This window comes from Oryctolagus cuniculus, chromosome 1, assembly GCF_051225735.1.
Source record: "Oryctolagus cuniculus isolate XC-2025 breed Fujian yellow rabbit chromosome 1, ASM5122573v1, whole genome shotgun sequence".
NCBI lineage: Eukaryota > Metazoa > Chordata > Mammalia > Lagomorpha > Leporidae > Oryctolagus > Oryctolagus cuniculus.
The window spans coordinates 49,544,128-49,566,627 of record NC_142867.1 but is presented as its reverse complement, the minus strand read 5'-3'; the positions used below and the strand labels follow the sequence as shown (position 1 = coordinate 49,566,627).

General features: G+C 37.7%; 1 protein-coding gene across 1 annotated transcript; it reads left to right on the top strand.

The window, feature by feature from the left end:
* The first annotated feature begins 4,709 nt into the window (after positions 1-4,709).
* On the top strand, positions 4,710-20,833 carry C1H11orf58 (chromosome 1 C11orf58 homolog). The gene is made up of 5 exons (XM_002721356.6): positions 4,710-4,893; positions 11,535-11,618; positions 17,303-17,363; positions 18,960-19,069; positions 19,794-20,833. The coding sequence occupies exons 1-5, from the start codon at positions 4,831-4,833 to the stop codon at positions 20,025-20,027; spliced, it is 552 nt and encodes a 183-aa protein (XP_002721402.1). The 5' UTR covers positions 4,710-4,830; the 3' UTR covers positions 20,028-20,833.
* Positions 20,834-22,500: the final 1,667 nt, after the last annotated feature.

Here is a 22,500-nt window from a genome sequence, read left to right as displayed (position 1 = left end):
GAATATGGTGCAAGTACTTGGACCCTGCTATCCAGCTAGCAGACCAGGATGCAGTTCTTGGCTCCTGGCTTCGGTCTGGCTGACCTGGCTGTTGAGGTCATTTCAGGTGTGAACCAGCAGATGGAAAATCTTTCTCCCCTTCTGTCTCTTTTTGTTATTCTGCCTTTAAAATAAATTAACTTTTTAAAATCTTAAAAAAAGTGATGAAACTAAAATGTAAAACTTTCATATTACATTGAAGAACTTTTAAAGTTTTTAAGTAGAATTAAATTCTATTAAAAAGATTTGGATTTCCTCTGAAATCTTCCTGCTAAAAGGGAAAAAACTATGTCACTGAATGTCAGTTATTCATTCTTCCATTTCAGTTATAATAAAATAATGAATAAATCATTCAACAGGGAAGGAAAGTCATACTTGGCCTTTTGGTAAGGAACTTTACAAGAACTGGCAGTCAAGTCCTTTGAATATTTTTTTAAAAATTCTTTGACCAATATAGAACATTTGTGTTCAACCAAATACTGCATTAAAAACAGAATACTCTGGATATACATTATCCTCTTCCTCTCTTTTACTTTTTAAACCTTGTTTATAAATAAGTTTAGGAGCAACAGAAACAAAAAGTATTGATCCCTGCCAGAAAGGAATCACAACCACTTACTACATTTGTTTCCTTCAGATTTTAAAGTATGGCAAGTCTTTGTCTTCATTTTCTTTTTAAGCTTTTCTTCAGGCTCAGAAATTTAAAATAAGCTATGGTAACACCCTTTGTGTCCGGTCTTTTCCTGTTTAATTTCCTTCCCCCTCCCCAACTATTTTCTTTTGGGGGAGGAGGAGGCAGGAGAGTTCTAAGAAAAGCTTTTATAACAGGTTCAAAAGTATAAAAAGCCATTTCAAGCTCCAGACATTTGTAGCCTTTATTTCTTTAGTCCTTGAAAGGGCTTTTTAAATGTTAACAGCTAGAATAGGACTGCTTTCCTATACTGATGTTCCAGGCTTCATCTCCTTTGTAGTCTTGAGTTCTTCCCCACTCTCAACCCCCCAGTAACCTCCATGCTAGCTTCTTTTTCAAAACAAAATAAACAACAATAAAAAAAGAAAAAAAACCATTTCATTCAACATGATATATGTACAGACTTCTAAGATCGCACACAGAATGGTCACCTCTTTATAAATTGGAGAATTAAACTATTTTGCTTTAATTGCTTTTATATTGGTGATTTAATGTGCCTACTTAATGTGCTTTCATTTCTAAAATAATATCACCTGCAAAGTTATTTCACTTAAAATAGCTAACAAGACACTTTGTTGGCCCTCTTCCCTTAGAAATGCTAAAATACAATCTTCAAAAAATAATCGTCAAAAACACACTCATTTATATACTCTTAAATTTTAAAAAGGCAATGTTACATCAAAATGTACAATATTATCCTGGTTTAGAAAAAAGTGACATATATATTCAAAAAACCAAGTCTGTAACACCTTATTCCAAGGCCTTAACAGTGATTATTATCCCTGGATGGTGAAATTTTAAGTGTTTTTATTTTTTAATTTTCTTCTTGCTTATGAATATATTTTATGTTTAATGTATATGCACAGTGACAAGGGGAAATACCACTTATAATTTTAAAAATAAATGCTGCTTTATTACTTTTTAGCATTCAGATAGGTACTTAGTAAAAATTCATATAAATATATACACAAATCTATTTAATTACTTACATATATTATACAAGTAGATAATTTTAAAGTATAATTTGCAAATGGTAAAATTATGACTCCCATAAATATCAAAAAGAATATGAGTCAAAATGTTAAATGTCAAATATCCTATATAATTATTAATTAACGAGGAAGCCAGAAAGAAGTTCAAATCAGCTCATTATAGAATTCTAACTAGGTCAGAGATTTATATTCTTTACTGGACAAAATAAATCTGAACTTCCAAAAATAGAAATCATTTGCATAAATATTTTCAGTTTTATACAATTTAACTGGATCCCTACAGTTATAAAATAGCCTACTCAATGAAAGATGATCAAACATACTCAGAATCAGATCATCTCTGGAGGGTCCCTAGACATTCAATATCCCCTTGAAAAGAAACCCAGTAATCACTTTTACATATTTCCAACTCTTTGGTAAATTTTTCTGATATGTTTTACTAATTAGCAAACTAGACTTAAACTGTTACAACTAAATTTTCAATTACTTTAGGACAGAAAACATAGTGTCTCTTTCTTATGCACACCCTAGAAATGCTTAAATTTTCTTTATTTAATGTGTATATAATCAAGATATATCATAGAATATTTAAGGTAGCACAACCTTTATGTACTTACTGTCTATGCTGTGGCAAGCACTGTTTTAACAAAAGCTCAGAAACAAAAAATGAGCTCAACCCCGAAGAAGGAATTTCACAGTTCTACTTGTGAGTCTTATGGAGTTTCTGTGCCATATATACATTTCTAGTGGAGATAGGATTTCAGCCTTACCTATGGTCTTCTGTACAAGAAAATGAGTAAAATCTGTTAAAATTATCCAGTTTTTTTATACTATTTTTTGTCTTGTGATTTTTGTTTTGTGGCAATTTGAAAACTTAGCCATCCAGATGCCAATAATTCTGTTGAGGAAATAAGACATGTTGCTAGCATGTTAAATTTTTCTAGATTTTCACTAATTAGTGAAGTTAGAACTATTTAATAAGTTCTGACCTTATTGATAGTCATTTTTATGTCAGAATTCTTCTATTCTACAGTATCTATCTAGCCAATCTATTTGGTTATTGTAACCCAGCTAAAGAGTTCTACATTGACATATTAGTCTGTCAAAACCACTGGAGAACTATAGTCCATCCTGCAAATCTCTGTAACTTAAATATAACTTCATTATAACTGTATTTATAAAACCATAGTAGAATCATGAAGTAGACAAAATACTTCAATTCTATCAAAGAGCAAGCAACTACTTCCAAAAAATTCTTTTTCTCCTCATGGGCTTATTCTTCTCCTTTATTTATGGTTTATTCTTAATGAAGAACTATGATAAGATACCCTTTGCATGGTTACACTTAGAAAATTCAGTCCTGAGGTCTTTTTTCTTCTTCATATTATCCAACCTATTATGCTATTCCTCTGCTTTCAAAATAAATGAGAACTTGGGTGTAATAGTGCATGAATCGAAGACATGTCTTCCAGGGACAGCATTTGGCCTAGCCGTAGACACTTGGAGAGCCTGGGTTTGACCACTAGCTTTGGACACCAGCTTTCTGCTCAGGCAGACACTAGTAGGCAGCGGTAAAGATCAAATAATTGAGTTCCTGCCACCCAAGGAGATTTGGATTGGGGTCCAGCTGCTACCTCCCCAACTACTGTGTGCATTTGAGGTGTGAACCAGTGGATGCATGGAGCTCTCTCTCCCTCTCAAATTTTTTTTAACTGTCTTCAGTTGGTTGTAAGTCTATATATGGCTCAGTGACTATCTCAAATTTAGGATAGTAATATATATATATACACACACACAGAATAATTGCTGTTAATTATAATTTTAAAGCTAATAATAATTATTAAGTATAATAACATAAGCATTGTTTCAGATTGCTCAGTATTGAAACTCACGCAAAATCTGTACTGTCATACCACCTACAGATTTTTGCTTTAAAAAAAAAAAACAATTTTAGATTAAGGCAGAAAGCTTCAGAATAAAGACACAGATTCTGAGGATGTTAGAGCCACACACCTTGACAAAATGTTTTGAATGATTTCCAGGGCCTAGGGAGAAGGGAGGAAATGGGGAGGGGCTGGTAATTGACATTGGGGATCCTTTGGGGAGGGTGACAAAATATCTTGGAACCACATAGAAGGGACAAGAGGTTGCACAAGATGGTGAGTGCCCTAAGTGCCAATGACTTGTACACTTTTAAAATGATTTTGTTATGTGAATTTAACCTCAACATTAAAAAAAGTTAAGAAAAAAATACATAATTTTCTGGCAAAGCTCCCAATAGTACAATATGATACACTATCAGCAAGGTAGGATATGGTCCCTCCCACCTCACACAAAGGAGTGTGGAAAGCTTACAGAATTCTCTCAGGTGGGCCCCAGTTTCAATTAATAGCCAAGTAACCAGCACTCGACACCACATTGAACTCATTTCGGTGAAAATGAAAAAAAAAAAAAAAACACGCAAGATGTTCTTCAAAATCTTCGATGAAGCCGCATTGCCGGTCACTTAGAAATCCCTTATGGGAAATGGTGAACCCACACTAAGGTGGGTATGGTAGAAGCCATTTTTTTTTTTTTTAAGGTTTTTGTCCTGGGGGAGGAGTGCCCGCGAGGATTCACTAAGTCTCAAACATTACATTTAAACTTCATTGCCTAACTACAAGGGATGCACTGACGATAGGGCAGCGTCTCGGTGCGAGAGCCTAATTCTTAAGTCTCTTTCTGCGGCGACACAGTTTACAACTAACGCTCACCGCCATACCCATCCGCGGGAAAGCTTTCTCTCTCAGCCGACGAAGGCGGTGCCTCCGAGGGCACTCCCGCCACACAGTGCGAAATGCGCCGCTGGGCTTTCTGGGAAGTGTAGTTTTAGTCACGCCTCCATCTCTTTCATTTGCCCAATTTGTAGTGAATAGAAAACTACAACTCCCAGAGTGCGCCATGGTGGCGAGCGGCCGCAGCGGTGACGAGTGTGGCGGAGAAGGCCCGGAGGCGCTCTGCGTTCTGTAGTGGCGCTGCTTGGGCTGGTGGCAGGTTGCAGGCGGCCGGTGTTGCGGCTGAGGAGAACGGCGAGTGGGTCCGGCATTTCCCATCGGGATCACCGTAACGATGAGTGCTGCCAGGGAGTCTCACCCGCACGGGGTGAAGCGCTCAGCCTCCCCAGACGACGATGTAAATAACAATGGCGGAGTGGATGAGGGTTGAGGCCTACTAAAGGCTGGGTTAGGCCGGGAAGGGTGGATGGAGGAGGAGGAAGCGCCTGAGGTGGCTAGAAGAAGCAGGCTCGAGGGGGAGGAACCAGAAGAATGGGAAATGTCACGATTTCTTTATTCAGGTCGGCAGGTTTGAAGAGGTCCACGCTAAGAGCCAGAGACCTGCGTAGAAAAGGGAATTGAGGAAGGAGATTTTGAGAGGGTCGAGAAGTGAAAGAGCTTAGTCAAGGGAGCCTCATATTTGCGCTCTGGAGGCCAACGAAGCTGCTGCTCCGGCCTTTCTGCTCAAGATAGAGACGCAAGACTTCCCTATTTTAGGTTTAAAATCTTATTATTACAATGGCGAAATGTTCGTACACACATGAGCAGATTTTTGGCCTGGATTGTCTCTGTAAGGGTAAACCGAGAACCGTGTTAAACGGGAAATTTGTGCTATGATGTGGTACTGGCTAATGGTGGTGGGGGCTAAGGCGCTGAGACCTAGATGCCTATTTTGATGCCAAATACCTCCTTGCCCTTCCATCACCTTCTCCTCAAACCCTCAGCTTATCAGTTTAAATACTTAAACCTTTCAGCCCTTAAAGTAAGTAATCCATTAAATATTTGCTGCCATGCCAGGTGTTGGGAATTCAAAGATGAGTAAGTATGGGACTTACATCAGAGGTTTTTTGATTCTAGCTCCTAGCGCAGTGTCATGGAAACGGCAGATAGCCACTGAACGTAAAACCAAGTCCTTCGTACCGTGAATAAATGCCTTGAAAATGTTGTTGGGAAAGGGGTGTGGAGAGGTCATCTTTAAGGATGATAAAGGGAGATAGTGCAGTTCCGGGCATTTCATAATATCTTTAAACCATGAGATGCTCACTTAATACTACTTTATAGCAAATAAGATGGTGGTGTTAAGACCCGGGCGTTTGGGTGGAAGGTGGGATAAGGACCAGAATTGTCAGTCTTGAAAGAAATTATTAGTCGTCAATAAAGATTTTGGGGATGAATGGTTATCTAGTGAGGTTTATTCATGCCCTCTCTTGTCCCTGCTGCTGTTTTTTTGATCTTTCCTTGTAAATATGGTAATTCAGTATTTGTCAGGAATTTGGGTTTTTGAGTAACCTGGCAGCCATTTAAAAAGCTATTGCATGTGTTAAGCTGTGATTTGATGTCAGACATCTGTTTTGCTAGACTCTGCAATCTTTTAACTTGACAGAAAGCTCCAAATGATATATAACAGAAAGTTGAAAGGGTTAGGTAATTAAGTCTCCAGATTTCTGATGAAATCATATTAAACTAGGGAATCTTTAATACCTTTCCCATCCTATAAGCATTGTGTTTGGAGGAGATGGTTTTAAACAATTTGAGATTAAGGACCTGGGACCTTCACATACTATCAACTTATTAAATTGCTAATGTTCAGTACAAGGCAATTACTTGTCCCTTGATAGTGAATTTTTTTGTTCTTTCATATGAATTTTAATTTTTACTGGTAATTGGGAGTTATCTTTAAGTACTTTTTTAGTATATGAAAGGCATATATTTAAAAGTAACTAAATTGTTGAAGAATGCCGACTATAATATGAGGTTGGTTGACAGTTTCTAATGAACATCCACTGCATATAAAGGATAATTGACGTTTTCTTTGTCCTGTGACCTCATCTATAATTGGGGTTAGCAAAATATTACTAAAAGTAGATTTTAAATAACAGAATACAACTCTAGATAATACGACAGATGTAGAAGTAAATTCCAAGAGTTACTAGAATATATATTGAGAAAATAAACATTGCATTTTGTAAATTTTTTGTTTTAGTTTTTTATTTATTTGAAAAAGAGAGGTCACCCATCTGGTGGTTCACACCCCAAATTCCTGCAACACACAGGGCTGGACCAGGCCAGAGAACTTATTCTGGATCTCCCAAGAGATCTAAGTACTTGAGCCATTACTTGCTGCCTCCCAGAGTACGCATTAGTAGAAAGCTGGAATCAAGAGCAGAGCTGAGACTTGAACCCAGGTACTCCAGTAAGGGACGAAAGCAGCCCAAGTGGTGTCTTAACCGCTAGGGCAAATGCCCACCCCTAATTACATTTTTATAGTAAATAGTATTAAGGATGAAGGCAACTTAGTGGTTTCATTAGTTGGAGTGGAGAAATGAAAACTATTTTGTAAGGGAATGGAAGATTAATTTTAGTAACTGGTGCAGAACTTATAATGTATCAGGCACACGTGTTTTTCAAAATGCAGCTCTTCTACCAGGTACTTGCTTTTGTACATAGAGGTCTTTGATGGGAAGGACCAGAATGACTTAATGGTTGTTTTTGTTTTTAGTTAGTTATAGATGATAGGGTTATATATAAAAAAATTATGTAGATATTTGCTGTTTAGAAAATTAGGAAGTTGGTTTTCAGACAGTTTTTTAACTTCTGTGTATCTCTGTAACTGTAGTTCATAGACTACTTTCAGTATTCTAATTTTATCATGAACTGTATGATGTGAAGAGAGCAGAGGACTTTCAACCAAACAAAGGAAGCAAGCCTCAGCCTTTTTTCCTGTGTCCTTATTTATTAAATCAGCTGTTACAAAGACATCTTGAGAGAGTGTCAATGAAAAGTAATTTACAGATTGTAAGTAAGGCACTATGGATCAAGCAACCCTTATCTAAAATACTTAGGACCAGAAGTGTTTTTGAATTTCAGATTTTTTTTTTTACTTTGGAGTATTTGTACTTGTATGAGATATCTTGGGGGATGAGACCCAAGCCTAAGCATGAAATTGACTTACGTTTCATATACACCTTACACACATAGCCTAAAGTTAATTCTGTATAGTACTTCTAGTGTGCCTGCATTTTGACCATAACTCAGCACATGAGGTCAGGTGGGGAATTTTCCACTTGTGGTGTCATGTCATTGCTTGAAAGTTTTTGGATTTTGGAGTATTTCAGATTTTCAAGTTAGGGATGCTTAACTTATATGAGTTTATTTGATGCTATTAGGACATTCTCTTAAAGAAGCCCCCTTTGTAGATAAGGAATTAAAACTAAGATAAATATCGGGTCCAGACTCAGAACAAGTGATTTATTGCGAATCAGAACTGAAGCTTCACTGACACTTTTTGGTTCTTTTTATTTTTCAAAACTATATTGAGGCCGGCACCGCGGCTCAATAGGCTAATCCTCCACCTGCGGCGCTGGCACACCGGGTTCTAGTCCTAGTCGGGGCGCCGGATTCTGTCCTGGTTGCCCCTCTTCCAGGCCAGCTCTCTGCTGTGGCCAGGGAGTGCAGTGGAGGATGGCCCAAGTGCTTGGGCCCTGCACCCGCATGGGAGACCAGGAGAAGCACCTGGCTCCTGGCTTCGGATCAGTGAGGTACGCCGGCCACAGCGGCCATTGGAGGGTGAACCAACGGTAAAGGAAGACCTTTCTCTCTCTCTCTCTCTCTCTCTCTCTCTCTGTCCACTCTGCCTGTCAAAAAAAAACAAAAAAAAAAAACTATATTGAGCCAGAAATAGTTAAAAACTAAATGACCTGTAAAAAAAAAATGAGTAGTAACGTGGGTAGAAGTAGGGAGTTGGAATTTAGGTGGAGGCCAAATTTATGAGGGCAGTTAAACCCCTCCACCAAAAAGAATTTAGAAGAACTACAGGTGGGTCCAGTATTGTACAAATGCTTTAATTTTCATGTGGCCAGGAGAAATAACTATCTTTTTTATACTATTTCAGCCTTTAGTGAATAATAATTAGAAAAATAAAGGAGTAGTGAAAAATGACTTTATTAAGAGTTTTAGTGTGAATTCAACAATATCAAAACCAAATTTCTGTTTTATATTTTCCTTATTTTGATGTTATATGTACACCAAAGTGTTAGTATCTTCTGAATATAACTGATTGCTCATCAGCTGTCATGTATAAATCTGGAACATATAATTTAAGATTTCACATATTTTGGATAGATTTTGTTTTATCATTACGTTTTGTTCTTGTATCTGCATCATCAAAATATAATAATTGAAGGTTTTTTGAAACCTTTGATTATAAATTTGTATCAAGGGGTTTGTTATCTTTGTTCCGTAATTGTATATTTTTATTTTTATATTACAAACTCAATTGGGATGAAAAATTCAACTAATGTTTCATTTCTGTATCACCCTTTTATTTTTAGTCACCTTTGTATACACATCTGCCCTCAGCTTTTGTCCACTTAAGTAAACTTTGGCACACATACATCATAGAAGATGAAATAAAATAGACACACGCCCCTTTAGAAAAATGGGGTGTCTCTTATTGCAAAATTAAGTCCTTTCTGTTGAATGACTCCAGATGAGAGTACCATTTTTCTTTTTTTTTCCCCTCTGTCTTAATGATTGATTCTTGGGTTGGAGAAAAACATCTAATATTTCATCATCCAAAGATTCATTTTCTGAGATTCTTGCCCAAACAGCTAGTCTTACCCATCATCATTAGTCTGGAATACTACTTTCATTGTTTTGCATTTATCTTCTCATTTGTATAATTGTGAAATGCCTTGTCACTTTTCTTTGCAATCATAGGAGGAAAATGAAAAAATCTACATTTTCGTCTGTGTCCAATGAAAGCTAAAAGGAGACAACAAAGGCATGTTGTCGTCTTGAAAGCTGATACAATTCTTTGGGCAGTTCTTTTAAAGAATTTTTATTTTCATTCCATTTAAAAGCCAGGCATAGATAGATCTTACAGCTGTGTGTTTACTCCCCAAATGCCCAAAACAGCCAGGGCTGGGCCAGGCTGAAGCCAGGAATCCAGAACTCAATCTGGGTCTTCCACATAAGTGGCAGGCACCCAAGTGCTTTGAGCCATCATCTGCCACCTCCCAGGGTGGACATCAGCAGGAAGTTGGATCAGAAGCAGGCATTCCCTTGATATAGAAGCAAGCATCCCAAGTGGCATCTTAACTGCTGTGTCAGATGCCTGCCCCTGTTAATATTTTAATCATTTTTAGCATAATTGGAAATAATTGATGAATTATAATGAATTCTTAGCATTTGTTTCAAAATATAGGGAAAATATCATTACTAGGATTCTATAATATTTCTTAGATTTATAAAAGGATTCAGTGGACCCATTTGATAATTGCAAGATGAGTTTTAGTATATTTTAAAATTTTTAAAGGTTTTGAACAAAGATTTATCTTTTTGAAAAGCAGGGTGACAGAGGACAGATAGGTACCTTCCATCCACTGTTTGACTCCCCAGATGCCCTCAACGCTGGGGCGAGGCTGAACCAAAACCAGTAGCCAGGAACTCCATCTGGGTGTTCCATGAGTGACAGAAACCCAGGTACTTGGGCCATCATCTGCTGCTTGCCAGGTACATTCGCAGGAAGCTGGACCAGTGGCCCTCATTCAATTTTGGGATTCAGGCATCCCAAGAGGCATCCCACTGTGCCACAATGTCTGCCCCTTTAGTTTATTCATTTAAAGAATAAGCAAATTTATTTTGTTTTGGGAGACCTTTAAGAAAGAGTAAAGTATAACATCAAAATCCTCACTCTAAGATTTCATAATATTTCTTGTTTGGTGGACCCATTTGATAATTACAAAATAAAATTAGTTTTAGTGTATTTTAAAAATTTTTAAAGGTTTTGTTTTAAATGAAGATTTTTTGAAAAGCAAAGTGACAGAGGACAAACAGAAAGGTACCTTCCATCCACTGTTTCATTCCCCAGATGCCCTCAACATTGGGGCTAGGTCAGACCAAAACCAGTACCTAGAGTTCATCAAAAGAAACGGAAAAAATTGGTTCCAGTGCATCTTGATGATGTGCTGTTCCTTAGAGCATCACTTAAACCCTTAACCAAATTTTTTTTTAAAATTTCAACAACTGTGATATAGCCTTTTGGCTTCAAAAGGGACCAGTTGTTCCAGGTCCCTGCAAGGCTATAGGACAGCAAATATTTATTTTTTTATTTTTTTATTTTTGACAGGCAGAGTGGACAGTGAGAGAGAGAAAGGTCTTCCTTTACCGTTGGTTCACCCTCCAATGGCCGCTGTGGCCGGTGTACCTCACTGATCTGAAGCCGGGAGCCAGGTGCTTCTCCTGGTCTCCCATGCGGGTGCAGGGCCCAAGCACTTGGGCCATCCTCCACTGCACTCCCTGGCCACAGCAGAGAGCTGGCCTGGAAGAGGGGCAACCGGGACAGAATCTGGTGCCCCGACTGGGACTAGAACCTGGTGTGCCGGCGCCGTAGGCGGAGGATTAGCCTATTGAGCCGCGGCGCTGGCCAGGACAGCAAATATTAAAGTGTGGTCCCTACTTCAACAAAATCAGCACCACTTATAACTTTGTTAGAAAATCAAACCCTAAGCCCAGTAATCTTAACAAGCCCTATAGGTGATTCTGATACATAGAAACTTTTGAGGCTAGAGCTTTGGCTGCAAACAACTATAAGATTCTGTCTTGAGGTAATAGAAAAAAGGATATATTTGAATCAGTATGTGACACAAACTTATTAACCAAGGACAGTGAACCCTCTTCCTAGTAAAAACTGATGGGGGAAAAAAAGAGTTGTAGGTAGACTTTAAATTTTTTAATACTTATTTTTATGCAAAAATTAATCAACTGATTTCTTTCCAGCTTGGATCTAGCAATTGGGAGGCAGCAGACTTGGGTAATGAAGAGAGAAAACAAAAGTTCTTGAGACTTATGGGTGCAGGAAAGGTAAGCATTTATCATTTCTTTGAAAATAATGCCTTTTAAGTGTATGTTAAGTGAGAAGGACTGAATATTCTTGGATCCCTTTTTCCTGTTCTGTATGATTACTTTTGGGTTTGGAAATATACCCAACCTAACCAAGCACTGAAAATTGAACTGTTTTGGTTTTTATTTAATTTTAGTTGACAGGCAGAGATAGAGAAAGCTGCCTTCTATTGGTTTATTCCCTAAATACCCCTAATGGCTGGGTTTGAGCCAGGCTGAAGCCGGGAACCAGGAACTCAGCCAGTGCCTCACACATGGGTGACAGAGACTCATCTGCTTGAGCCATTGCCTCCTGCATCTCAGGGTCTGCATTAGTAGGAAGCTGGAATTGGGAACAGAGCCAGGACTCAAAGCCAGATGCTCTGCTATGGGATGTTGGGGTTCCAGCTGGCGGCTTAACCATTAAGCCAAAGACCTGCCCTTAAACTATACTATTTTAACCTACTTTTAGCATTCTCACTGCTTCTGGCATTGAGAAGAAAACTTGGCTTGAGGAAACTGGGAAAGAGGAGATGTGAAAGTTTTTGATTTGTCATGTTAGCTCAGTAGTTTGATAAAAAGTGTATCTGGGCAGGTTAATGTGCAGGAATCTGTATGTATTTTGTAGACAGAGAATATCCTTTATCAAAAAACTAATTTTTAAAATGTTGAATGTACCTTGAAACTTCTGTTGATTAATAGAAGGTATAAAATATAGGTGCAAGGAAAACCACCCCATATTGAAAAAAAAAAAACACTTTTTTTCCTTGGCAATTTATTTTTACATACAAATTTGGTATTCTCTAGACATTATTTTTCATAAGCAAGTAAATTTATTTTCATAACATTGTCCCAGTAGTCTTCCTACAAGCTAAATTAGAAATAGGGAAAACTTTTCTTTTTGAAAACCTCAAAATGAAATTCTGCCCTTTGTTTTTGTTGAATATATGGAAATGCATACATGCTTGCATTTTTTTTTTTTTTTTGACAGGCAGAGTGGACAGTGAGAGAGAGAGAGAGAGAGAAAGGTCTTCCTTTACCGTTGGTTCACCCTCCAATGGCCGCTGTGGCCGGCGTACCTCACTGATCCGAAGCCAGGAGCCAGGTACTTATCCTGGTCTCCCATGCGGGTGCAGGGCCCAAGCACATGGGCCATCCTCCACTGCACTCCCTGGCCACAGCAGAGAGCTGGCCTGGAAGAGGGGCAACCGGGACAGAATCTGGCGCCCCGACCAGGACTAGAACCCAGTGTGCCGGCGCCATAGGCGGAGGATTAGCCTATTGAGCCGTGGCACCGGCCCATACATGCCTTTTAACAACCATTATTGACAACCTGCATGCTAAGCATGTACTTCCAGATTAATAACACGTTTGGAACCATCACGTAATCGAGCAAACCAGAAAACAACACAGAATTGTAATTGCTACAAGACAGTCATGCAAATAGTGCTGTGGAACTACAAAAGGGTGGCTGGCTTAGCAGTATAAGCAAGCTTCCCAGAAATAAAATTAATCTGAATGTGAAAGGATGAGGAGGAGTTAGCCAGAGTTTAAAAGTGAGGGTGGGAGTAGGGAGAGGTAATGTAAAACATTTAAGACATGTATATAGGAAACATTTGTGTGCTATCTCATTAGTTTAGATTTCCCAATAATTTATACTTTTCCATAGGAAGTAGTCTGAAGTTTCTCTTGGTTCAAGCAATTAAAAGATTTACTAAGTATGTATAAAGTAAGAGTTTAGGGGCTGGCACTGTGGTGCAGCATGTTAAAGGCTCTGCCTGCGGCACTGGCATTGCATATGGGTGCTGGTTCAAGTCCCTGCTATTCCACTTCTGATCTCACTCCCTGCAAATGCGCCTGGGAAAGCAGCAGAAGATGGCTCAAGTGCTTAGGCCTCTGCACCCACATGGGAGACCCAGAGGAAGTTCCTGGCTCCTGGCTTCTGATCCACTTGGCTGCAACCATTGCGGCCATTTGGGGAGTGAACCAGCAGATGGAAGACCTCTCTATCTCTGTAACTCTGTCTTTCAAATAAAATAAATCTTAAAATTTCTAAAATAAGTTTAAGGAGCATACACAGCCTAGTAGAGTGAAAACTCTTCAGATATTTAAGCATCCTAACAAAATTCACAGTGGCTGCCAGTAAATAGATTGTTTAGCATATATTAAATTCGTTGCTGTCCAGTACTGGTCAGGATAGTAGCTTTGGTTTTTGATCTTCATTTTGATCTGCTAGCCTTTTTTTCAGAGGTTAGCAGAAAGACCAGGATTTATTAAAGGGCATACTCAGACATGAGTGTGAGCAACCTCATGAAGCAGAATTCTGGGTTATTTAGATTTATATTTTGTGGCCACAAAGTACAATTGTATTTCTAATCCTAGCCAGCTAGCATTAGTGGTCACAGGGGAACCAGCTGAGAAAATGAATAGATCAGTACCATAGTATGATCATCCTAAAATAACTTGATAGCATAATATTTACATTCATATCTTGTTAATAGGATATCTTTTTGCAGTCCAAAGAAGCAGCACATTGAATGACTGATTTGCTTAAACATTAAATGGCGTGAAAGACAATAAGCATTACTGTTGAAAGCTTTTCGATGGCATCATCTGTTGTATGGAGAATGTGTCTGCAGTTGTTTACAGTAGTAAGATTTGTTGTATCTTCCCAGATGGTTAAGATTGCTTTGCAGAATCCCATTTGATCTTAACTTCGCCTTGTGTTCTTGGTTTGTTGTTGTTGTTGTTTTTTCTTAAACAAGAAAATTTATTTTATCACAGTCCTGGACCATAAAATTCCAAGGTCAGGACACATATACAGAGAGCCCTCTGGTGTCGCTCTCCTTAGAATAACATCAATCATTTTGGATTAGGGTCCCCATCCTTATACCTCATTTAACCTTAATTACCTCCATAAAGGCTTTATCTGTACAAACAGCCACACAGAGGATTGGGAATTGAACACAGGAATTTTATGGGGACACATTTCAGTCCCTAACAGCCTACCTGTGTTAATTAGAGGCATTTATCCCTTGTGAACATTGGTGTTTCACAAGGTTGGAGCTGAAGGTAAAGGACTGCACATTGACCACACTCATCAGGGCTTTCGCCACTATGAACTCTCCGATGATCACTGAGGTTAGAGCTCTGGCTAAAGGATTTTGCATGTTCACTGCACTCAAAAGGCCTTTCTCCAGTGTGAACTCTGGTGTTTTATGAGACTAGAGTGGTGACTAAAGGATTTACCACATTCACTGCATTCCTAAGGCCTTTCTCCTTGTGACTTCTCCGATGTCTAATGAGATTAGAGCTCTGGCTGAAGGATTTATCACATTCACTGCACTCAAGGCCTTTCCAGTGTGAACTCTGATGCTAAAGGAGCGTGGAGCTATGAGTAAAGGACTTCTCCCACACTTAGAAGGCCTTGCACCAGTGTGAATTTTCCCGTGTGTAATGAAATAGGATTTACAACTAAATGACTGCCCACATGCACTGTGCTCATAAGGCTTTTCTCCAGTGTGAACTCTGATGTACAATAGGTCAAACTTCCTGCTGAATAATTTTCCACATTCAACACATTCATGAGATCTTAGTCCAGTGTGAACTTTCCAAGAGCTATACACAAAGAATTTCCCACAATCCCTATACTCATAAAACCTTTCTCCAGTGTGAAATCTCAAATGGTGTTTAATAAGGTGACAGGATTAAAGGCTAGAGGATTTCCCACACTCACCATACTCACACGGCCTTATTCCATTGTGAACTCTCTGGTGTGTGATGAGGCTAGAACTGTGGCTAAATGATTTTCCACATTCACTGCACTCATAAGGCCTTGTTCCAGCAAGGCTAGAGCTATAACTAAAGGCTTTTCCATATTCAGTACACTTACAAGGCCTTTCCCCAATGTGAACTCTCCGGTTATAAAACTCACCTTTGTTTAAGTTTATTTATTTTCATCTATTTAAAAGGTAGAGTAATAGATTTACATCTGCTGGTTCAGTCCCTGAATGCCTACAATAGCTAGAGATGGGCCAGGCCAAAGCCAGGAGTTTGGAACTCCTGAGTCTCCTATATTTGTTCCTGGGCATCAAGCACATGAGCCATCATTTGCCGCCTCCCAGGATGTATTAGCAGAAAACTGGATTCTGGATTAAAAGCAGAGCAGCTGGATCTCAAACCAACACTTTGATATGGAATGTGACACTCTGATAAAGGATGTAGGTGTTAAAAGCATCAGCTTAAGCTGCTGGGCCACAATACTTGCCCCCACCCTGTGTTTAATTGCTTTACCTTATGAAACTAAATAAGACCAAAAAGAGTGGATTGGCCTGATACATTGAGAGTAATTGGGTACCCTGATCCATTGGTAACTTTGAATCAGATTTATCTTGTTTTATTGTACTTGATTGTTTGATATTCTGTTCTTTTGACATGTTGAGATTTGGAGTTTATTTTAGTCAAATAGTAAAGGGGAAGCTACATGCTTATGATGATATATTATAAATCACAATTTCATTTTTATTTTTATCACTTTATATATGTATTAGCTATTTCATTTTTATCTAAATATTTTTCTCTTCATGAGATTTAACTGAGGCATCACAAAAAGAAATAGTAGGAAAGTTAAAGCAATTCATTTAACCTTTTAGGAAAGATGTTTAGATTCACTCAGTTTTCTGATTATTTAAGCGTCTCATTTAAAATTCTAACCTGGGAGCTGGTGCTGTGGCAAAGCTAGTTAGTTGTAACCTTTAGCACCAGCATCCCAAAATGGCACCAGTTTGTGTCCTGGCTGCTCCACTTCTGATCCAGCTCCCTGCTAATATGCCTGGGGAAGCAGTGGAGAATGGCCAAATAACTTGGACCCCTGCACCCATGTGGGAGACCCAGACAAGGCTCCTGGTTCTGGCATAAACTTGCCCTGGCGGCCATTTGAGGAGTGAACCAGTGGATGGAAGAAGACTTTACTCAGCTTCTGCCTCTCTTAACTCTGCCTTTCAAATAAATGAATATTTTTTAAAGATTTATTATTTATTTGAAAGTTAGAGTTACACAGAGAAGGAGAGGCAGAGGGAGAGAGAGAGGTCTCCCATCTGCTGGTTCACTCCCCAATTGGCTGCAATGGCCGGAACTGCGCCAATCCAAAGCCAGGAGCCAGAGCTTCTTCCAGGTCTCTCACGTGGGTTCAGGGGCCCAAAGACTGGCCCAAAGGCCATCTTCCACTGCTTTCCCAGGCCATAGCAGAGAGCTGGACCAGAAGTGTAGCAGCCAGGACTTGAAACGGCACCCATATGGGATGCCGGCACTGCAGGCAGTGGCTTTACCCACTATGCCACAGCACCGGCCCCATGAATAAATCTTAAAAAAAAATTCCAACCTGATCTCTACCCCTACTCTACACTCATTTATTCCATTACTTTTTTTTTTTTTTTTTGACATCTACTGTCATCTAACATTCTTAAGTACTTATTGATTACATTTCTCTATGCCCACTGCCCATCACTGCCCTGCTCAAATGTAAGCTCTATAAAGACAGGGACCTTAATTTGGTCCTTTGTCTTCACAGTGCTTCAGAAGTCTAGAATAGTTTCTTGACGTACTTGACATAATACTTGTGTTAAATTAGTGGTCTCAAATTCTAATACATTTCCTACCTCTTACAGAAAGAACATACTGGTCGTCTTGTCATAGGAGATCACAAATCAACATCTCACTTCCGAACAGGTAAGAAAGTAAAGTATAATTGAAACAGACACTAACTTTGGTATACGCCATAATTGTATATGTTTTCAGATGTTCAAACTTCTGTATACAGTTATGTCAATGATTGAAAAATTTGTATTGGTAAGGTGTATTATTTATGTAAAGGTGTTACAAATATAAAGAATCAAATGTCATGTACTTTTATTTTGAAAGAGTATATTATCAGTGTGATATTCTAAACAAGGAAATAACTTTTATCTCTTATTGTAGTGGGGTTTTATGCCTCATCTTGCCAACCATGGCATGTATAGAATTTCTATGAATTATGTAGCAGTTAGTTGGCATTTTATACTCTTTTTGAGGTTATTCACCTAGTTTGTTCTGAAATCTTTGATGAATATATAACTAGTTGGGATTTTTTTTAATTATACAGGGAAAAAAACTTTTAAGATAAAAACCAAAAATGAATTTGGATTTTAATTCAAATAAAAATTTTCACCTTTTTTTTTCTTAATTCATTTATTTGAAAGCAGAGTTATGTAGAGGCAGAGAGAGGTCTTCCATCCTCTGGTTCACTCTCTAAATGACCACAACAGCCAGAGCTGGGTCAATCGAAGCCAGGAGCTAGGAGTTCTTCCAGGTGTCCCACGCAGGTGCAAGCACCCAAGGACTTGCGCCAGCTTCTGCTTTCCCAGGCCATAGCATAGCGCGAGATCGGAAGTGGAACAGCCAGACTCAATTGGTGCCCATATGGGATACCAGCACTGCAGACAGTGGCTTTACCAGCTGTGCCACAGCTCTGGCTGCAAAATTTTTACTTTTCATTGAAAATTTAAAGTTGACCCTAGTCTTAGGCATTATTAAAAACAGTGCATAATGACCTAGATTAAGAAAACATTTAGCTGGATTAACTTTTTTTTTTAAGATTTTATTTATTTGAGAGGTAGAATTACATAGGGAGAGAGGAAGGGAGACAGAGATAAAGGTCTTCTATCCACTGGTCACTCCCCAAATGGCCACAAGGGCCAGAGCTGAGCTGAGATGATCCAAACCAAGGAGCCAGGAGCTTCTTCCAGGTCTCCCACATGGGTATGGGGGCCCAAATGTCATCTTCTGCATTCCCTGCCATAAGCAGAGAGCTGAATCAGAAGAAGAGTAGCTGAGACATGAACCAGTGCCCATATGGGATGCTGAGCCACAGTGCCAGCCCTGGGAGAGCCATTTTAAAAGGTCATTTTATTTAGCCATTTCCTGAACAGGATTGGCTTGCCTTATTATGTTCTATTCAAAGACAGATGGTTTTGTTACCTTTTTTTTTTTTTTTTTTTTTGTAGGTGACTTGGTGAAAACTTGTAGGAGAATGATCATTTATTAGTAAATACACTAAATATAAGTTTTTAATTTTTCATAAGTACTTTTGTAATTTAAAAGGTCACTAAGAAGTAATCATACTTTCTTCAGTTTTATTACCTATTAGCCACCTGCAGTATAGGAAATTAGTTACAATTAAAAAGTTCAGCCCTGAATATAACAGCATCTTTATTATAGGTTTTTTTGTGTAATCAAATGTTTTTATTAATTTGACTGAAACATAATCAAAGTACAATGGACATGCAGGGGAAGAAGACAAGAAGATTAATGAAGAACTGGAGTCTCAATATCAGCAAAGTATGGACAGTAAATTATCAGGAAGATATCGGCGACATTGTGGACTTGGCTTCAGTGAGGTAGTAATTAACTTATTTTCATTAATTGGAAAGATAATTTCAATTTGGTAGCATTCATTTCTGTTAGATTATGCTAGCAACCAAGAATCCTAATGTATAAAGCTTTCTTAACACAATTACTAAATATTTTTATATTGCTTAATTGGCTCCCCGTAGATAATCTGATGTTTTATAAAAGTTTTAAATAATTTCTGCTACTAACCTAATATAAATTATGCTTCATCATTAGAACACATATTTAGTAAGCATAAACAACATGCTCACAAGCTAAAAAAAATTGAGTTTTTTTTATTTACATAAAATTCTGATTTAGAAGAGTTCAATTGTTAACTACTGATTAAGTACTCCAAAGTAATGTAATATACAAATTATTGATAACTGCCCCATAAAATCAGTGTTAACTTGTCTTATTTATTTAAAAAGTATTGTTTCAGGAAGTTTTAATACAGTGGTTTTCAGACTAGGGGAGAAAGGATAGGTAAGTGGTCTTCAGAGGCCTTTGCTGAAATCCTGCTCACGGCCCAGTGTATAAACACGTGGAGACACCCAAATCCTCAGTCCTCAGTCCTTCTCTCAGCCTCTGAAGATAGTCCACTCTTAAAACTGTTGATCTAGTGTCTGTAGAATGGGCTGTTTTTAAGACTTTGATAAAAATAAGGATCTTTCCCCGTTTTATACTGGCTGATTATATTTATTTTTAAGAGACTGTTACTTGATGTTTTAGGTGGAAGATCAAGATGGAGAAGGTGATGTGGCTGGAGATGATGATGATGATGATGATGATTCACCTGATCCTGAGAGTCCAGATGACTCTGAAAGTGATTCAGAGTCAGAGAAAGAAGAATCTGCTGAAGAGCTCCACGCTGCTGAGCACCCTGATGAAGTGGAAGATCCCAAAAACAAAAAGGATGCAAAGAGCAATTATAAAATGATGTTTGTTAAATCCAGTGGTTCATAACTCCCAAACACTTAGTGTTTGTATTAAAAGTAAGCCTTATTGTTAAAATGCACAGTGGAGGACTGCTTATAGAGCACAGACCTTTGTATTATAATTTTTAAAAAGGCCCTTTTAAATAATTACAAAGAGTGTTTGCTTTCAAATGCCATGGGTTACACTTTTATGGGCATGACTATAACCATTTTTGTAAAGAGTAAGAGTTGTATAAAATAAGAAATAAATACAGTACGCAACTTCTTTTCATATTAGCATCATCAACGCTGTAATCTCCCCTTTAAATGCAGTATCAGGGAGATAACTTTTTGTTTGTAGTAGGTCTTTCATCTTTTGTTATTTTTTGGTCCTTCATATTTTTCTCACTAAAAATTTGATACTGTGATGTGTTCGTGAAAAGTATACTTTGCTATAGTAGAAATATTCATATGGATATTTCTACTGCCAGTCACAATCTAAATTAATGTTAGCAATAGGTTAAGTACTTAATTTACTCTTACTGACTCAGCTCTTCTCTTTTGGACCAAAGCAACATGAGAACTAGTACTTTCATACCTGTTAGAAGGGAATTACAACTATCATATATTTGGAATGTTTTGATCCCAAGCAGTCTTTATATAATTTCAATTACATTGTATGTTAGGTTTTTGATAAAATTTGGTCAGTTTTTACAGAAGAAATTATTTCTCTGATCATTTAGTCATATCTATTTAGAAACATGTAAAACTGGATTTTTTTTTTCCTTAAGGTAAAATGTGACCAAAGTTCATTTTCTCCCTAAGGTCTAAATAAAGAGAAAGCAGTTTCCCATATTTCGTTGTGATACCTTTATCCTCATTGTCTAAAAATGAGGGGCAGGCTTACTGAACAAGAAGCGAAAACAAATTCTCTTCATTTTATTTCAGTGCTGTTATTTTGATGATTTAATTACTCAAGTATTTCCAGTTTTATTGCTGCTTTGTTGCAGTAAGATGGAATCACTGGACTGCTGTTAATGTGGTTGATTTGTTCTGCAGATTAGCATATACTACATTATCAGCTATTCAGTGGATCTTTGATTAACTGGGTCCAAAATCTTAATATTTGTAAGAAGTTGAAAGGTGTGAGTCAGACCTGTTTGTGAGCTGAACTATTACACATTCAGATACATGGTATGTGTTTGTGTTGAACTTTTAAAAAAAACAATTACTCCTAAAGTCATTTTGAAATTCAGAATATATATGTTAGAGGAGTACAGCAACTAGAAATGACTCTATCTTATATTTTTCATATGTTTTGCGTTTAATTTCTCACATTTATTTTAAATAGGTGCTACCCTAATATAGTAAGATTTAGTCTGTGCAGTAGACAGTATTTGTGACATTTAACAAATAACTTGGTTTGAAGAAACTTTACTTTATTCAAGTTTTAGTTTGACCACTGATTTTCAAAAGTCTATTCTGTGGGATTTCTTATTATAGCTACTTTAACTAGAAAGTAAAGAGTGATTTATATTTAAAAATGGAAGAGGGAGAGGACCAGTATTAAGTTTTAAAAAGTATTTTCATTTATTGTTTAAATATCCTGGGTGGTTTTATAAGTCTTGGTTCTAATGTATTAATAGAAGCACCCTCTTCTAAAGTAACAATATTAGAGGCCTTTCTTCATCTCCAAATAGAGAAATTCTGATTTCAATTCATGTATTATTGGAAATTAATAAGATTCAGAACTGGAATAAATTTAATCCATTGGTCCATTTGGCCTAGTGTTCCAGCGCCACATTAATCTTCATGGCTGTCTTAAGCATGAACTTACCAATTGGGAGAATGGGGGAGGGACATTAAAAAGAGACAAATGTCATGCTATCCTGATACTCCTATTGAAACAATCAGTTGGGAAATGCTGTTTAGTGAAAAGTTCAATGGCAACTTTTCCAGATCATTGATAATTTCATACCTGAAATGCTTTTATCCCAGTTGTTATCTATACCCCATATTTTACCTGTACCAATGATCTAACAGTCTTTATTGAAAAGAAAGCTTTCAGAAATAGAATCCAGTGTTACTTGTATTATTAGGTCAGAGCCAAGTATTTTTAAAATCTAGGAAAATTGGAAGTACAGAAGAAATTTAGGGGAGATTAAACTAAGTTTGAGAGTAGGAAGATCACATTCTTTGAATAAATTTGGGAGAAATAAATTTCATCTAGTTAATTTCCATAACTACTTTTTACACACAGGGTGTAGGTCCAGCGTAATCACATCTTGTACACATTCAGTATCTGAAGACAACCTTACCTCTGAAATAACTAATTTAGAAATCTCATTTCTGACCTCATAACATCCTTTACACCTGTTCAAATCATCATACTGTGTTTTCAACTGCTTTGTAACACCCATCCAGATGTCAGGTTAGTATCACATGTCAGTCTCCTAAGCTACCTTCCCCAATGTCATAACTTTCTGGAAAATCCCAGCCCTACCTAGATGGGATCCAGGCCC